Source organism: Chiloscyllium punctatum, chromosome 40 (genome assembly GCF_047496795.1).
Source record: "Chiloscyllium punctatum isolate Juve2018m chromosome 40, sChiPun1.3, whole genome shotgun sequence".
NCBI classification, from domain to species: Eukaryota; Metazoa; Chordata; class Chondrichthyes; order Orectolobiformes; family Hemiscylliidae; genus Chiloscyllium; species Chiloscyllium punctatum.
Window position 1 is genome coordinate 2267303 of NC_092778.1, and position 17972 is coordinate 2285274.

At 43.7% G+C, this 17972-nt stretch overlaps 1 protein-coding gene across 1 annotated transcript in view; it reads right to left on the bottom strand.

Annotated features, from left to right (window-relative positions):
- Positions 1-7990: 7990 nt before the first annotated feature.
- LOC140464750 (sodium/myo-inositol cotransporter 2-like) overlaps positions 7991-17972 on the bottom strand; it is a 64334-nt gene continuing 54352 nt past the window's right edge. Inside the window, exons 13-15 of the mRNA XM_072560244.1 lie at positions 14100-14315; positions 10257-10395; positions 7991-8196 (exon numbers count right to left, since the gene is read on the bottom strand). Coding sequence (XP_072416345.1) covers positions 7991-8196; positions 10257-10395; positions 14100-14315 — 561 coding nt within the window. The remainder of the gene's footprint in view (positions 8197-10256; positions 10396-14099; positions 14316-17972) is intronic.

Consider the following 17972-nt stretch of genomic DNA (forward strand, 5'->3'; position numbering starts at 1 on the left):
TTAAGGTGCTGGTAGCAGAATGATCAAGTAGCCAGCTTAGCGTTGGAGGGTGGCAAGGTTTTTCAGTGTTGTTGAAGTTACACTCGCCCAGGAAAATGGGGAGTATTCTATCACATTCCTGGTCAAGAAATGGAGTCAAGAAATGAGGTACTCATCACAGATTCCCCGGTGCTCCAAACAATTGTTCCGGACAATAAATGCCAGATTAGCCAGTGTTGTCCACACCCCATGAAATATTGCTTCAGTATCTCTGAGGAGTCATAAATAGTACTGAAAACTGTGCCATCCTCAACAGACATCTCCACTTCACCTTGTGATGGAGAGGACATGTTATTGATGAAGCAGCTGAAGGTGGTTGGACCTGAGGCACTGCCCTGAGGAACTCCTGCTCAGATGTCCTGGAGTGGATTGAGGTTTCTGACTCCTCTTTTGGGCAAAGTCCAGTAACTTTCTTCCTACTGGAGGTTTTGAAAAGTCATTGCCTGAGGTGTTAGACACAACATTCTCTGGTGACGAACACTTACCTCTAAGTGAACCTACACTTTGAAACCACCAACATATAGTGACATACCTTGTTGAGGAAGCATTGCAGGTCATGAAGAGTCATGTACAGAGAATTTCTCTCCACTGCTGCCAGTTTCTCATTTTGAGATGTGGAGGTGGATGCGTGACTGGCACTGAAAACTGTTGAAGTCATTTCAATTGTCTGGTGACCTTTGGATGCCAAATTCAGAACGATTTGTCAGTTTTGTTTTCCGAGGTTTTACCTGCTCCTGAATATTGTGGTAGTATTCACACTAAGTTTGGGAAAATAGCGACAAGTTGTACACGAATCTGTCGTTTAGCAACAACTACATTCAAATGCAAACAGCAGCAACACATCACAATAAAAAATTCCAGTGAACATTCTATAGATTCTCAATCAAGAGTCAGTTTAGTTTTAGTTTCCTCTTTGTCCACAGAACTCTATCCTTGAGTTAATGTCTGTATTATAGGAGATACATTGGGGTAAAATGAGATAGAGGGGGAGGTTAGTTGTCAGTCTGCGTGGGAGTGTTCGGTCATGTCCACAACCTGCTGGACTCAATTCTAAGTATGTGGGAAGTTTGCTTGAGAATGGAGGGAATCTGAGAGTTAAATATATAAAATGCAAATTAATCAAAGGTTTCATGCTGGATTCTAGTTCTTAATGGCAGTGCTTCGGTTTCCTGGACTGTTGAAACTTGTCAGGGTCAACAAGGCGATTTCTGGAGCTCAATAACTGCAAGCTGGGAAACCTTTAAATGCAGGCTGTGTCAGATGTTTCTTTGTCTGAGTGAAATCACTTTACTCCGAGGACCTGCTCTCAGAGTGTGGTTTCACTGCTTTTGAGATTTCAAAGGTTTTGAAAGTCATTTCTGTTATTATGGAAGGTTTTAACTTGAACCTACTCTTTACAGCAGCATGGATTAATGCAGCTCCACCTTAGATGACGGACAAGAGCAGCAAACCACCTCAGTACTGTGTACAGCAGGAACAATACCAACAGGGAGGTAATAGCAGCCTATTCTGCAGCCACATTGCAGCCCCATAGAGCACAGCTCCAGTTACAGAAGGAGATACACTCACACGTGGTAAACAGACACATGGCTGGCTTTCTGCACCAGTGCTTCAGCTGCTCTGACTTTCACAGTAGGTCATTGTTAACGTGCGGATCTTCCTGACCCAGGACCTGGACACATTGGCCACAGAATGCTAATGGCAGTCAAGGTCACCACAGCCCTTAGTTGTCCCTGGGGTTCTCCAGGTGAAACCTGTAGGAGTTCAAACTCCTCTGTGCACAAGTGCCTCTCTAAGCTGACTGTTGAAGGGAGCCACCAGCTACATCCACTTTGTTATTGATGAGGGTTGTCCAACTGAAAGGGCCCTCACAGCCCTGGCTGAATGTTCAAGCAGCCATTGATTGTACCCAATGTGGTAATCAGGAATCAATCCCAAAACAGTTCCTGGTCCCTAGAACCACTGTAACAAGAACCTTTAGCAATCAACTCAGGCTTTATTCCATGTTCAAGCTGTCCCAGGAAATCTCATTCAGCATATCCTCGCTGGTGTATACCGCCCCCAGACCATCACTGGTTTTACTGAAGGGTGGGGCAGACTCGAACAGCAGGGTGGCCTACGTTGCTCCTACTTTGTATGTTTGTAAGCAGGCGTATTTGTGAATTGACATGGATTCCATTCCCTCAGTATTCAGTCAGGATGCCTTTGTTCTGTACCAGCCAATTCTATTTTCAGTCTCCATGCCTCCAAGCAGAGGCAGCAGGTGGCCTTAAAGACAAAGGCTTTCCTTGATGGATGTGGCTGACAAACCATTGACACAAACAAAAGCTCCAGCTGAAGACATGTGAGCACATCAGTGGTCTTTCAGTAAGCTTCTGGTTGTTAAAGTTGTGATCCAGACTCCAGGAAGGATGAGGGGGCACTGTCCATATACACCTCCAAGGCTCTCCAGAATGATGATCCTGACTGACTGCCAAATTTGTTGGTACAATCTGTCTCGGGACCAGTAATGTTTTTTTTTGTTTAAACTATACAATTTGACATCACATGTACTTGCTAAGAGAATAAAGCCACACAATTTCACAATTTTCAACAAATAATATTAACTTTACTCTACTAGAGGTAGAATTGTAAACAAAACCTATCGTACACCACTTATACACTAACATCTGGAATTAATTTGAGGTAAGTATGGATAACAGATAAACTGTGGTAAAATACCCCACAGAGCACATCAAAGAATAAACACAATAAAGACAAATCCTGCGGATTTCTCAGCCATTTCCTGACGCGGTAAATCAAACACAGCATCTGATGCCAGGGACTTGGACAATATCAGTCAGCCATTTGGGCCAGTCACAGCCAGGTTTCTCATCATTTAATGATGTGAAGATGAATGTAGGGCAGCCAACTTGACACTTTTTGCCCACTTTTCTCCTGAAATGACAGAAACAGAGACAATTACGGGTGATGAAAGTGGGTGGCGCAGCTGTTACCATTGATGCATGTGGGGCAATCTCCTGATGAAGTGGGTTGGTAATGCAGGGGGCATACAGGTTAGTGGTGCTGGGTGTTGGGGTTGATGATGCCGACTAGGGAAACCAATAGTGAGACTGGTAGAGCATGAACCTTGGTGGGAGGTTGGTACAGTAACAGAGATGGAAATGGGTGTGAGACATCAGATAGAAGTCAGTGACACTTATGCTGGTGGAGTCGAGAAGGTTCTTGACCTAGTTCTCGCAGTGTTGGACATTTCTCCAAGTGGCTGGGAACTGCTTTATTCCAGATGGCAGCATTGGACAATGGCAGCATTGGACGTCACCTGCTGTCATGCCAAGAGGAAGAGGATGTCCTACTTCCAGGACCCTGCCCACACAGTGTGGCACTAATTTCCCCTGCCTGCCATGTCCAGGACAATGAAGGGGACCATGCGGGGCAGCTTTTGACTGACAGTATTTGTCCAGATGTGCAATGAGCTTTTAAAGATGGCACTGGTGCCAGGAATGTCAGTCAATTTCAAGATATCCAGTGAGTGATGGGTTGATTTGGGATGCCCTGTGATAAATTAGGGAAAGTACTGGAGGAGTGAGATGCCACGCGGGTGGGTAATTAATGAGATATGTTTGGTAAGATATGGTGAAAAAACTCAAGAACTCACAACATCAAAACCTTCCATAAAATTCGACACAATCTGCACTTAACCAAAAAACTGTAACATGCAGCCCTTAAGAGTATTTCTTAAATGGTGAGAGGTTAAGAAATGTGGAACTTCAGATGAACTTGGGTGTGCTTATTCATGAGGCACTGAAAATTGAGATCCAATCACAGTCACAATTAAGAAGATAAATGCTATGTTGGCCTTTGTTAGATAGGGATTTGAGTGTAAGGTATCTTTATGGAGTTATATACAGCCTTGGTGAGACCACCCTTGGGGTTGTGTGTGCAGTTTTGCCCTACTTACCAATGAAGGCATGAAGTTGCAATAGAGGATGTGGAGCAAAAGTTCACCAAACTAATTCCTGGCATGGAGCAATTGTCCTGTGTGGAAAAGTTCAATATTCTCTGGAGTTTAGAAGAATGAGAAGTAATCTTATACAGACATGCAGGGATCGACAGAGTAAATGCAGAAGAAATGTTAGCCGATGAGGGGTCTGGAAGCAGGAAGCACATTCTCAGAGTAAGGGACAGGCCATTTCAGACTGAGAAGAGGAGGAAATTCTTCACCCAAAGGTTAGTGAATCTTCAGAATGGTCCACCCTCGAAGACTGACAATAATATAGGTTCACAACTGAAATTAATAGATTTCTACTCACTTAAACCCATCAAAGGATACACAATATTGAAGAAAAAAAGTGTTGATGACACCTTTCATTACATTACTGATAGGATGATAATTGGCAAGGTAGAATATTTCACTGTTTTCAATAAACAAGACTTACTGAGACAATTTTCTGTATTGCTGGATAGATGCCAATGTTGCAGCTCTACTGAAATAGCTTGGCTAGACTTGTGGCTTATTCTGGAGAACAGATTTCAGCACAATTGTTGGGAATATAATCAGGGCCGATTGCCTTTACAGTAAGCATTTTTGTTGATACATTGGTTGAATTCAATTCTGCTGCAGTCACAGGATCCCATGAATGCCCTGTTTTGAACTGTTAAAGTTTTTCAAAATTGACAGAGTAGATTCCATTTAGCATAAAGTTATTGACATACAACATACAACACAATGGAAGATATCATTATTGTGAAGACGGATCTTAGACTCCACAAGGAGTCTCTCCTACCAAACTGTCATGGGCAGATGCATCAGGATCAACCAGATCAGTGACAATGATGTCAAATACCATTTTCCCTCTTGTTGGCTCTCTCACCACTTGCTACAGATTCAGCACAGGCTTTATTTCCTCTGGGACTTAGCCAGAACAGTTTGCAATGGTGTTACTGAGCCATTCTTAGTCACCATGACTTGGAGGTGCCAGTGTTGGACTGGAGTAGACAAAATTAAAAATCACACAATCATTCTTGGTGATGATATTGAGGTCCTGTCCTACCCTGTCCACGGAACTTGCACAAACCCAACCCCATGTTGAGAGTGTGTTGCTGGGAAAGCACAACAGGTCAAGCAGTATCCAAGGAGCAGGAGAATTGACGTTTTGGGCATAAGCCCTTCATCAGGAACGAGGCTTGCGGGCCAAGGCTGAGAGATAAATGGGGGGGTGCTAGGTTGCTGAGAAAGCGATAGGTGGATGATGGTCGGGGAGAATGTGATAGGTCAGAAGGGGGAGTGATGGACAGGTCTGGAGGGCGGTGCCAAGTTGGAGGCTTGGGACTGGGATAATGTGGGGGGGAAGGGAAATGAGGAAGCTGTTGAAATCCACATTTATCGTGTGTATTTGAAGGGTCCTAAGGTGGAACATTCCTCCTCCAGGCGTCTTTAGTTTAATTTTACCCTGACTGGATCCATTCTCAAGCCATCAAAATGAGACCTTTTCCCATTTAAACATCCTACTTATGGTGTTCTCCTTGCTCTCCTACCTTTCAGTCAAGATCCTGTGGAAAGATGATCATTCCTGCCCAAGTGCTCCCTCACAGACACGACTTACCTCATTTCCCAGCACCACTTGCAGAAGTGCCTACTTAGGTGAGTCAGGGCACACTGGTCAAGGAAGTTCTTCCAAACATATTTGCAAAATTCCTCCTCCTCATTACCCACTAGTCTAACACAATCCCAATTTTTCTAATTAAAGTATTCCAGTAATCCAACACATGGTTTTTATACATCACAGTTGTTTACTTGCAGTTTTGCCCCTTTATCTCCCCCTCATAATTTAGCTGCCTATAGAACATCTCCAGTAATGTGATGAAACCATTTTTTTCCCCATCTCTAACCAAATGCATTCTGTCCTTGAACCCTCATGGATTTTCCGACTTTCTATGACTACAATATTTTCTGTGTTGTCACCCTACTAGACTCTTATGCTTCCCTACTTTTTCTGAACAAATTAAATCTTTGCATATTAAGTTCTCACCTTCCATTAGCCATGACCACAACAAGATGTTCTCACATGGCTATTTGTGCTTGTAGCTAACTAATCTTATTCATTTCATTTTGAGCATTTATGTACATGCATTGTAATTCTATCTTAATATTCCTCAATGTTCTACTTAGTCTACACCTTTCTGGTATAGAACTACTTCTTCTAGTACTAATCAATACTCTTACGTTAAGCCCTTTATTCCACTGCTGTCATCCATCCCCTTGCTAATTCAATCTAAACCAATCCAACCAACTGAATTAGTGAACATCCAAGTGAAGAATGGTTTCCAATCCTGTTGAAATGCTGACATCCCTTTTGAAAGGTACCTTCCTCCCCAGACTGTTCTCAATGCCCACCAATCTCACCAGTCTGAAGCCTTCCCACCCACTCTAGGCCCCAGGCTGCACCTTGCTCCATCATTCTGTTTCTATTTCACTAAAGTGTGGCACTGGGAGTATCCAGAGATTGCACCTTTCAATTGTTGATTTCCTCCCTACTTCCTGAAAATGTGTTAATACATACCCTTTCTATGTCATCATTTAAATGTGTAGCACAGCTTATAACTGACTCCCTTTCTCCTGCAGAATATTCTGCATTCTCTCCCTGATGCCCTAACCTTGGCACGGGAAGGCAACATATCATGCGTACCTTATGACAATGGCAATAAAAATATCTGTCATGTTAACCATGGAACCTCCTTTAGTGACTGCATTTCTGTACATCGTTGTTCCCCATTGTGGAGACCCTTGCCCATTGATCCTATGTTCTGGACTGCAGTTTTTTGTAGTGTCATCAATCCCAGCAGTTCAAATGCCAAGCAGCTGTTTAAGAGTTGGCATATACTCTGATGATTCCTGTACTTCCTGCCTCTTGCTGTCTTCCAGAAAGCTGCCCAGTTACTATCCTGACTGTTTGTTGCCCAAGGACTGGCCTTTTCTTGGAATAAGGGGTCCAGGAAACTCTAAGCAACCGTGAAGGTGTGCAGTGACTCCAGCTGCTCCCCACACTTTGAAATACTGAGCATAAGCTAAAGCAGCTGGAGATGCTGCTAAAGAAGGGGTTGCATATCTCACAACCTTTCAAAAGCACTTGAAATGTCATAACAGTCAAGGTTCTGGGCCAAGTGCTGGAAGTTAGGGCTAGTGTTGTTAGGTGGGTGAGGATCTGATGGACTGAAGGGCCTTTTCTGTGTTGTATGACTCTCTAACTCTCTCCCTTTCAATGACAATGTAGCCCCTGTGTCTTCCCAAATGGTGCATGATTTGGAGATGCCGGTGTTGGACTGGGGTGTACAAAGTTAAAAAAATCACACAACACCAGGTTATAGTCCAACAGGTTTAATTGGAAGCACTAGCTTTTGGAGTGTTGCTCCTCCACTTGATGTAGGAGCGGTGTTCCGAAAGCTAGTGCTTCCAATTAAGCCTGATGGACTATAACCTGGTGTTGTGTGAGTTTGAACTTTGTCCACATGGTGCAGGAATTGTAAACATATGGTCTCAGGCACTCATTTCGAACTGAACCTATTTTCTCTTTGACAATCTAGTGAGAACATTCTTTATACACTTTAAATATTTTTTATGGAAACTATTAAAGTTTTATTTAGTCTCTGGCTAATAAAGAAAGGCATTTTAGAGATATTACATATAACTGATAAAAAGGCTGTGTTAAACTTAATCAAAACAGTATTAAAACTCTTCCTTCAGTCAGGTGCTGGGAGTAAACTCTGACGGATGTGGGTGTTACACTTCACTCTGAGCAGTCTGCCTCCAGTATCTAACACACTGGATAAGGAACACAAAACAGGAATTGCTGGGAAAACTCAAAAAGCAAAGTTCACACTGAGGTGTGTGGTGTGTTTCAAATAAATAATTGACAGTGTCATTTTGCAGACATATGATTGGTTTATTGTCTTATGCAAAATAACTGTAAAGAAAGATAACAGCACCCACACAAAGGAGTAAGTTAGCATTGACCACATATCGCAGGCGGGGCTCTTCATAAAGTGAGCCAATATAACGGGTTTGAGTGTCAACAAAAGAAATATGCATCTGTCTTTCTTCCATCCCAAGGCACCACAACAACACACACAATGCTTTTGCTTTCATTGTCCTTTTACCTGCAAAAGATAAGCATAACTACCATTAATTTTGAAATTTTTATAGTCAATATTCTGATCCTTAAATTAGTATTTTAAACGAGTCATCTCTATTCATTCCCCCCCATTCCTACCTGTGGTGATTATCCTGCCTCTTTTATCTCATTCCAATCCTTCCCCACCTACCCATTGAAACTACGGCCAGATACAGAAGGAAGGGGCAGTGGCTTGAAATGCTCCATGCCTCCAAAAACAGTGACAGTTTAGTGATGAAACCAAACTAAGAGACCTGCTACATTCCCCTTTTCACATTGACACTGGAACTGTGTTCACCAATGACCTTTCTTTAAATGGAGTAGCAAGTCTGCATTCATCCTGTGAATTATTTACTGCCTTACATCATACGGCCTTCTTGTGTTTGCTCTTTACAACTTCAACTCCTGATACAACTACAACTGGTTTTCAATTGCACAGAATGTGGTCATTGGTGGATGGCTCAGTGTTTAATGCCATCCTTAACTGCCCTGGAGAAGTTGGTGGTGAACTGGCTTCTCGAACCGCTGTCCAGGTGGGAGTTCCAGCATTGTGACCCAGCAAAACTGAAGCAGCAGTGATGTCATTCCCAGCCAGGATGGTGTGGGGTTTTACAACATTATAAACTTCAGAACTTTAATAACTTTTCATAGATTGAAAGAAACAAAGATAAACCATTACACAGAAAGAAGTAGCAATAACACTGTCTGGACTCAGCTACGAAAGGACAAGGACACATTTATATAGGAATTGAAAGCAAATAGCCATATCTGGGAAAAGAGAGGGTTGAGAATATGTAGACAAACTGTTTGGATGCCTGCTTGATAAAGTGGATACTTTAATACCATCAAGGACAAGGATTGAATTGCCGAAAAATTTAAGGAGTGCATCACAGGAAAGTTGTGGACTCGAACAGACAGTTAAAGCCAAATGTAATAAGGAACAAGGAAATTACTTCCAACTAGAAGGTAAGTTGCAGAATTGCAATGATTCGGATGAAAGGACTTTAAAAGAATCATCAATATATCACATCACAGATCTGAAGGAGAAAAGTCTGTATAAGAATGGAACAGCAGAGCTCCCCCTTTAGAGACCTTCAAAGAACATATTGACTTTACAAGGGTCGAACCCTGGACACTTGTAGAGACAGATATGGTTAGTGGAATCTGGCCAAGTTACACCATTAATCGAGGAATAACCAAGTTGGGTTGTGATGCTTAACATGGTCTTAGTTTGGTTGCTACATGCAATAAAGTTTAAATCACCATTTGAATATTTGATTGTCTACAGGATTTCTGTATAAGTAAACATAACTTATGGTGATTTACCCACAACAGCTTGGAGGGGAAACTTCAAGCGTAAGTAAAATTAAATGAGTTTTAAAACAGGACAATCTGTTTCAATCAGTATCCTGTCAGGCATGTTAAGTTAAAATTACTTGGATAGCTACTTGTGCAAATAACAATTTGTTCGAACAATGATGAAAAACTAAACAAATATTACATTTTGTGGAAATGTGAAATAATATCAGAAAGTGCTGGAGGTACTTTGTAGGTCAGGCAGCAACTGTGGAGAGAAAGACAGATTTGGCTTTCAGGTCTGTGACCATTCACCAGAACAATTTCTGTGATCTATTTCTTCCATCTTTCCATTTCAGCCTTTCATTGGCAATTCTGAATCTATGCTTCGTAGTAACCAATTCAGCAAACATTATAAATAATCTTGTCCTTTGCATTCTCACAAAAATTTTGCTAAATTACCTAAGAGTTCTTTAGTGTACACTCTTGAAGTGAAGGAGCTTGATGGTACATATGTGATATGTTTGCTTCTTTATTTAAGGAGTAAGAAGGGCCTTAGCACTGACCTTCCATTTACCTTTTTGTGGCTCAGTTGTCTAGTAAGCAATGGAGAGAAGAGTTCTTTGATTAAGTCAGTTTGGGAGGGGCCCAGATTCTCATTGTAATTAACAGTAACAGTATCCTTCTGTTGTGTAGATGATGCTATAATCCAGGTGCTATGCAGTGAGGTGAATGCAAAAACTAGCCTACCATCCAGGGAGAAATCCAAGTCTTCATTTGTGATATTTTCCGTTAGTGTCGTATCTGACCCTTGAACAATGACAGGATCATCCTGGTCATGAGGTTCCAGTTGATTGGCATGGCGTGTATACCAGGTCAACTGAGCGATCTGGGAATGCAGATTGAAACAGAGCATCACACATCCATTGAAGGCAAAACTGGTTGAGGGTCAAAAGGATAATATCTGTAGGAGTGACCACTGCACAGTCCTTATATAGTCATTGAGTCATACAGCACAGAAGAGGCCCTTCAGCCCATCAAGTCTGTGATGACCTATCTACACCAATCCCACCTCCTAGCACTTGGCCCATAGCCTTGAATGTTATGATAGTTCATGTACTTTATAGAGGTTGTGATGTTTCCATCCTCTCCTTCCCTCCCAGACAGTACATTTGAGATTCCTATCAATGTCTGGGTGGAGTACCTTTTCTCAAATCCCTTCCAAATGTCCTGCCCTTCTCTTTAAAATTATACACCCTCATTATTCATCCTTTGACTAAGGTGAACAGCTGGTCTCTATCCATCCTGTCCATGCCCCCCAGGATCTCATACTCCACAGTCTGGTCTCCCCTCCAATGTCTTTGCTCCAAAGAAAACAACTTGAACTTATCCAGCATCTCTTCATAGCTAAATAGCAGCAATGTGCCCTCTGCAGTTCCCTCCAGTGTAATGACAGCCTTCTGACAGTGCGGCGACCAGAACTGCATACAGTACTTTAGCTATGGCCTAATCAAAACCTAGACAGCTCCAACATGATCTCCCCGCTCTTATCATCTCAGTTGTAAGTGTCTCACATGCTTCTTAGCCACCCTATTACTGTGTTCTGCCACCTCAGGGTCCCTCTGGTTTCTTTGAGGTTCCTAGTGCCCTTCCATTCACTGAGTATGCCCTTCTCTTGTTACTTCTTCCAGAGTGCACCACCTCACATGTTTCAGGGTTCAATTCCATCTGATCTGCCTATCTGACCAACCTATTGTGCTGTAAACTAAGACCTTTCTCCCTACTGTTAACCACCCTGGCCAATCTTTGTACCATCCATGAACTTTCTTATTATCATAGAATACCTACAGTGCACATAGAGGTCATTCAGCCTATTAAGGCCGCACTGACCCTCCGAAGAGCATGCCACCCAGATCCCCGCACCATCCCTGTAACCCCACATTTCCCATGTGCTAACCCATCTAACCTGCACATCCCTGGACATTTAGAATGACCCAATCCACCTAACCTTTGCACTGTGAGAGAAAACTGGAGCACCCGGAGAAAACCCACGCAGACAAGGGGAGAATGTGCAAACTCCAGACAGACAGTCACCTGAGGCTGTAATTGAACCTGGGTCCCTGGCGCTGTGAGGCAGCAGTGCTAACCACTGAGCCATCGTTGCATCATCATCCCCCTCATATTCACATCTATATTATATATATATATATATATATATATATATCAAGAATAATAAGGGGCCAGCCCTGATCCCTGTGCTATGTTACTGGACACCAGCCTCCAGTCACAGCCACTGCTCCTCTGTCTCCTGTCACTCTACCCATTTCAGATCCATCATGCCATTCTACCCTGGATCTCATTTGCTTTTACCTTATTTGTCAGTCTCCATGCAAGACTTTCTCAAAGACTTTGCTGACATCCATACAAACTACATCAACTGCACTACCCTCATCCCACACACCTGGTGACCTGAGAAAATGTTAGGTGTGATCTGGTTTTATTCATTCACAAGATGAGGGCATTGCTCGGAAAACTAGCATTTATTGCCCATCCCTAGGCCAATTAAGAGTCAACCACATTGCTGCGAGTCTGGAGTCACATGGAGGCCAGACCAGGTAAGGATGGGAGCTTTCTTCATCAAAGGGCATTAATCAACCAGCTGGGTTTTTCCAACAATTGAGAATGGATTCATGGTCATCATTAGTCTCTTCACTCCAGATTTCCAATGAATTCAAATTCTATTATCTGTTCATAGCGGGATTCAAACCCGGGTCCCCAGAACATTACCTGGATCTCTAGGTTAACAGTCGAGAGTGTGGTACTGGAAAAGCACAGCAGGTCAGGTAGCATCCGAGGAGCAGGGGTATCGACATTTTGGGATGACCAGAACATTGATTCTCCTGCTCCTCGGATGCTGCCTGACCTGCTGTGCTTTTCCAGTACCACACTCTTGACTCTGATCTCCAACAGCTGTAGTCCTCACTTTCTCTGCATTAACAGACCAGTACTAATATGACCATGCCATCAGCTCCCCAGTAATCACCCTCTGACAGGACCATACTGACTGTTCCTGAACAAACCCTGCCTCCAAGTGGAGATGAATTCTCTCCTTCAATGTTTCCTCCACTAGTTTCCTTACAGCTGATGTGAGACTCAATGATCTTTATATCCCTGATTTATTTCTACCAGCCTCCTTGAAAAATGAAACTGCATTAGCTGTCCTCTAGTCCCCTGGTGTCTCCCCTGTGGCCAGGCAGGAATTTGAAATTTGGGTCTGAGTTCCTGCAATTTCTTGCCCTGCTGCCCACAGCAGCCTGGGATGGAACTCCTCTGGGCCTGAGGATTTATCCACTTCTAAAATTGCTAGAGTCACCAATGCCTCCTCACTCCCTATTTCAATCTACTCAAGACCCTCATAATCCCTCTCCCCAGATTTTGTACAACATCCTCCTTCTGAATGAAGGCAGATGTGAATTACTTGTTCAACATTCTACCAATATCCTCTGGCTCCATGCACAGAGTGCCCTAGTTTTCCTTTTCCATTCAATGTATTTACAGAATATCTTGGGATTTTCAGTAATTTTATCCGCCCGTGTTCCTTCATGCTGCCTCATTGCTCTCCTCGTTGCTTACTTCAGAAACCCCCCTTCACTTTCTACATTCCACCAGGACCTTGATTGGGTTACTCCCTTTACATTGCTAAGAGCCTCACTTTTCATTCTTCTCCTAGTTCTCTGGGATTGTCGTTCCAACATTTCACCTGAAAGGGATTCTCCTTATTTCCTGTTTGAATGCCGCAGATCTTCCCACAAGTAGCTGCTCCCAGTCTACTTTGGCCAGAACTGGCCTTATTTGAATAAAATCTGCCTTCCCCCAATCCAACATCTTTTCTTCAGACTATCTCTTTTCTTTTCCATTTTAAACTTAAATCGTACTGTGTTGTGACCGCTATCAATAAAATTCTTCCCCATTGCCAACCTGACCAACTGCCCAGTTTATAACAAATCTGCTGGAAGTTAGATTAGCCACTCATTTAAATAAGGACTGCTCCTGATGATCTGAGCCAATGAAACACTTTTGAGATAAAAATGGGGATCTTCTGCACTCAGCAAGTTACGTTGAACATAACCCTGCACTGTTGAAATGAAGTTAATTCGATGCTGGGCACTGTGGGCTTGGGTTTTCTTTGTTTTTTCACAGTAGCTCTTTTTAGGAAGTGCTTATATATTTGGCTAGTAGGCATGGCCTGTTGACAGAGCAGAAGCAACTAGTAAATCTGATCTTCTTTGTTTTTATCTTGATATTCAAAATGCATTAGCACACACTGCACCAAGAGGGATTTTGAACCCTTTTGAGAGTGGAGTGGGCAGAGTCAGATTCAATCATGGACTATACCAAAGGGAATTGGGTCACTGTTTGTAAAGCAAGCATTTGCAAGGTATTGGGAGACTGGTGAGGGTGAAGGGGCTCCAATTTACTCTTGCAGACAGCCAGCATGGTCACAATCCTCTGTGCCTTAGCTATTCCACGATAAGTGAAATGGAATCACTAGAGTTAAGGAACGGTTCAACAAAGTATTTTACAAATACTTACTTGCTCTGGCGATGGAGGTTTAGAAAGGAGGCTGATGATCACCACTACAATAAGTGTAAGGAGACAGAGGATGAGGGAAAAGTACAGGAAGTGAACGTCTCTGACAACCACCGGCCGTGTATCAGGACTGCCGCATGCTGGCGGAGTGAAAATGAGATCCAAAATCATCCGGATTATGCCAGCACACATGCCAGCAGCAAGGCCCCAGAACGCAGCCTGTACAGAAAAGTCAGATATTAGCGCCTTAGTTCAGTAAATATTGAATGAGGTATTCACATGTAAACGATCACAGGAGCTTTTAAAACATCAGGAGTTTGGGAAATTTACCCTAACACTAAGGCTTCGATCAGAGACGGAGTTTCTATTGCAGTAATTGCTAGAAATACTCAGCAGATGTGGCAGCATCTATGGGGAAAGGAGTGGAGTGAATGTTTGAGGTGGGTGACTTTTAACGAGAACAGGAATCCAGTGTAATTTGTTTCTGATTGAGATAGAGAGCTGTTCCTCCGCGGTTTATGATTAATGTTCATTCCCTATGTTAGAACGATTTCCTCATTGGAAATGCTAGCAGACAGTATTCTGAGCCCCTCTTCCTCATATAACAGCCACAAAAAAATGTTGGAGCATCCAACGGTGGGCGTTGCCTTTCTTCAAAGCTAACACGGGATTTGTTCTCTGGCACCAGCAAGATAGGGACATTAATTCTCAAGGTGAAGATGTATTGTTGTTGTATCAGTGCACGGCCACTTTACTGTAAGAAGTGTTAAATTGACTTTGAAAATTACTTTTTTTCCTGTTGCTGATCAATTTGATCAAAAGGTTACAAACATATTGAACATCATTCAGCGTTTTATCCCACGCCGGGTTTTCATGTTGGAGCTGAAAGGGGAAATATTGGTTTGACCACAGAAGGCATCCCAGCTAATCCCATTCTTTATCAGGCATACATGTTTAAAACCAGGATATATTACAGAGGCACAGCCTTTTAGTGGTTCATTTCCTTAAGTATGGTGCAGACACCTAAAAGCACCTCTATTGCTGCCCTTTCTGACCATCTGAGTTTGTCACTATAATGTTGCAGCCAGAAACCAGTGTAATCACAGAAACACATAATCATTCAAACACAGCAGGAAGCCATTCAGCTCAGTGGGCCTCCACATGAGCATCTCACCCTCTGCATGTGCTTCTTTTTCAAATAGCAATCCTGTTCCCTCTGAGTGCTTCATTTGGAACTGCCTCTAACACACTCAGGCAGCATATTCCAGACGATAACCATTTGTTGCATGACTTTACTCTCATTATCATTTATTGTCATATCATTTTGCTAAATATATTAAATGTGTACCTTCTCATTCTTGACCTATTCACAAAATATTTTCCTCTTTATGTTGTCCAGTTGTCTCTTGATTGCAAATACTTTAACCAGATCCCCTCTCAGCCTTCCTTTTTCCAAGAATACAGTCTCAATTTCTCCAATTTATCGTCAAAAATAAAATCATGAGGGGTGTGGTTAGGGTAAGTAGACAAGGTCTTTTCCCTGGGGTGGGGGAGTCCAGAACTGGAGGGCATAGGTTTAGGGTGAGAGGGGAAAGATATAAAAGAGATCTAAGGGGCAACATTTTCATGCAGAGAGTGTTATGTGTATGGAATGAGCTGCCAGAGGACGTGGTGGAGGCTGGTACAATTACAACATTTAAAAGGCATCTGGATGAGTACAGAGGAACCTCGATTCTCCAAATATCAATTATCCGAATTTTGGATTATCTGAAGGGGATCTCAAGGTCCCGATAGAAACATTATGTCAATGATCTGTTTCAATCCTGATCCTGACAGGTACAATGATTAAAAATGAACTCAGCTCATTGACATGAACTCGGCTCATTGACATGAACTCGGCTCATTGACATGCTGCTGAGAACAGTCCTGGACCGTCCAGGCACCGTCTCTAAATGACTGACCTCCCCCCCCTCTCTCTTCCCCCCCCCCCCCCACACTTTCCCTGGAGTTCTACACAGGGATGTACCCTAAACCCCCCCCTTCTCCAGACAATCTCTCAAACATTATCCTGTACAGGGTAGAGGTAGAACGTGTCAAATTTTGTGCGTGCGTGCGTGTGTGTGTGCACTATTTGGAGAATTGCCCCACAAAGGCAGCAGCAGTCTTACTGTTGGTGTACAGTCTGACTGCCCCGGGGGAGGGGAGGGGGGGGGGGCATGGGCGTGGACAGGGATTGGACAGTGGGTGGGGATGGACAGGGGCGTGGGATTGGGGCAGCGGTGTTGGGGGGTGGGCTGGAGGGACAGGTTTGGATAGAAATGGGGCTGGGTTAGGGGGGGCAGTGTGGGAGTGGGTGGGGTTGGGGGTGGGCTGGGGGTGGGGTGGGAGTAGACGGGGATGCGAGGTGGTGTTGGACGTGGTTGGGGGCGGGGGGATGGGGTGGGAGTAGACGGGGATGCGAGGTGGTGTTGGACGTGGTTGGGGGTGGGAGGATGGGGTGGGAGCAGATGGGGAGGCAGAGTGGTGTTGGATGTGGTTGGGGGCAGGGGGATGGGGTGGGAGCAGACAGAGGGGTGGGGTCTTTCGCCTAGTCTCCTGAATGGTGAGCAGACTTCCCAGAAAACTCTGAGCCCCAGAGGAAATCACTTACCCAAATAATCAATTATCTGAACAAAATAGTGCCCGCCCATCTTGTTCGGATAATCGAGATTCCTCTGTAAATGAATAGGAAGGGTTTAGAGGGCCAAATGCTGGCAAATTGGGACTAGATTAATTTGGAATATCTGTTTGGCATGGACATGTTGGACTGAAGCGTCTGTTTCCGTGCTGTATAACTCTATAACTTTGATCTGCTGGAATCAGCCTCCCTTCTGCATTCTGACAGCTTCCCTCTCTCAAAGGGCAACCTGAGTCCTCTTTGACCATTTCACACCCTGGCTAGGCACTCTCTCCTTGCTTATTATTTTTCCTTCTCTGCTCCAGTCCCTTATTGTAAATAATACCCCACAATCTGACTGCTTTGTGTCCAGGAAATGAAGTTAAAAATTCAGTTGAGAGTGTGATATTGATTTCTGCACGGCCTCCTCCCCAACAACCAGCCCAGTCCCTCCCAGTAAATACCTGGACCATAGTGTTTACATCCAGGTGAAATACTATTAGCTTGAGACATCCCACTACGTTGAAACTGGCAATTTTGAATTAGACTTTGCTCAGCACAGAAACAGACCCTCTGGTCCAACTCATCCATACTGACCAAGTTTCCCAACCTAAACTAGTCCCAGTTTGGTCCATATCCTTCGAAACCTTTCTTATTCATGTACATATCCGAATGTCTTTTAAATGTTGTAACTGTACCTGCATCCATCACTTCCTCTGGCAGTTTATTCCACATACCAACCACCCTCTGTGTAAAAAGGTTGCCCCCTCACCTCCCTTTAAAATCTTCCTCCTCTCACCTTAAAAATACAGCCCCAAGTTTTGAATTCCACCACCCTAGCAAAAAGACCTTTGTGGGCGGCACGGTGGCACAGTGGTTAGCACTGCTGCCTCACAGCACCAGAGACCCGGGTTCAATTCCCGCCTCAGGCGACTGACTGTGTGGAGTTTGCACGTTCTCCCCGTGTCTCCGTGGGTTTCCTCCGGGTGCTCCGGTTCCCTCTCACAGTCCAAAGATGTGCAGGTCAGGTGAATTGGCCATGCTAAATTGTCCGTAGTGTAGGTAAGGGGTAGACGTAGGGGTATGGGTGGGTTGCGCTTCGGCGGGGCGGTGTGGACTTGTTGGGCCGAAGGGCCTGTTTCCACACTGTAAGTAATCTAATCTAATCATTCATCTTATCTATTTTATAAACCTCTAGAAGGTCACCCCTCAGCTTCCCA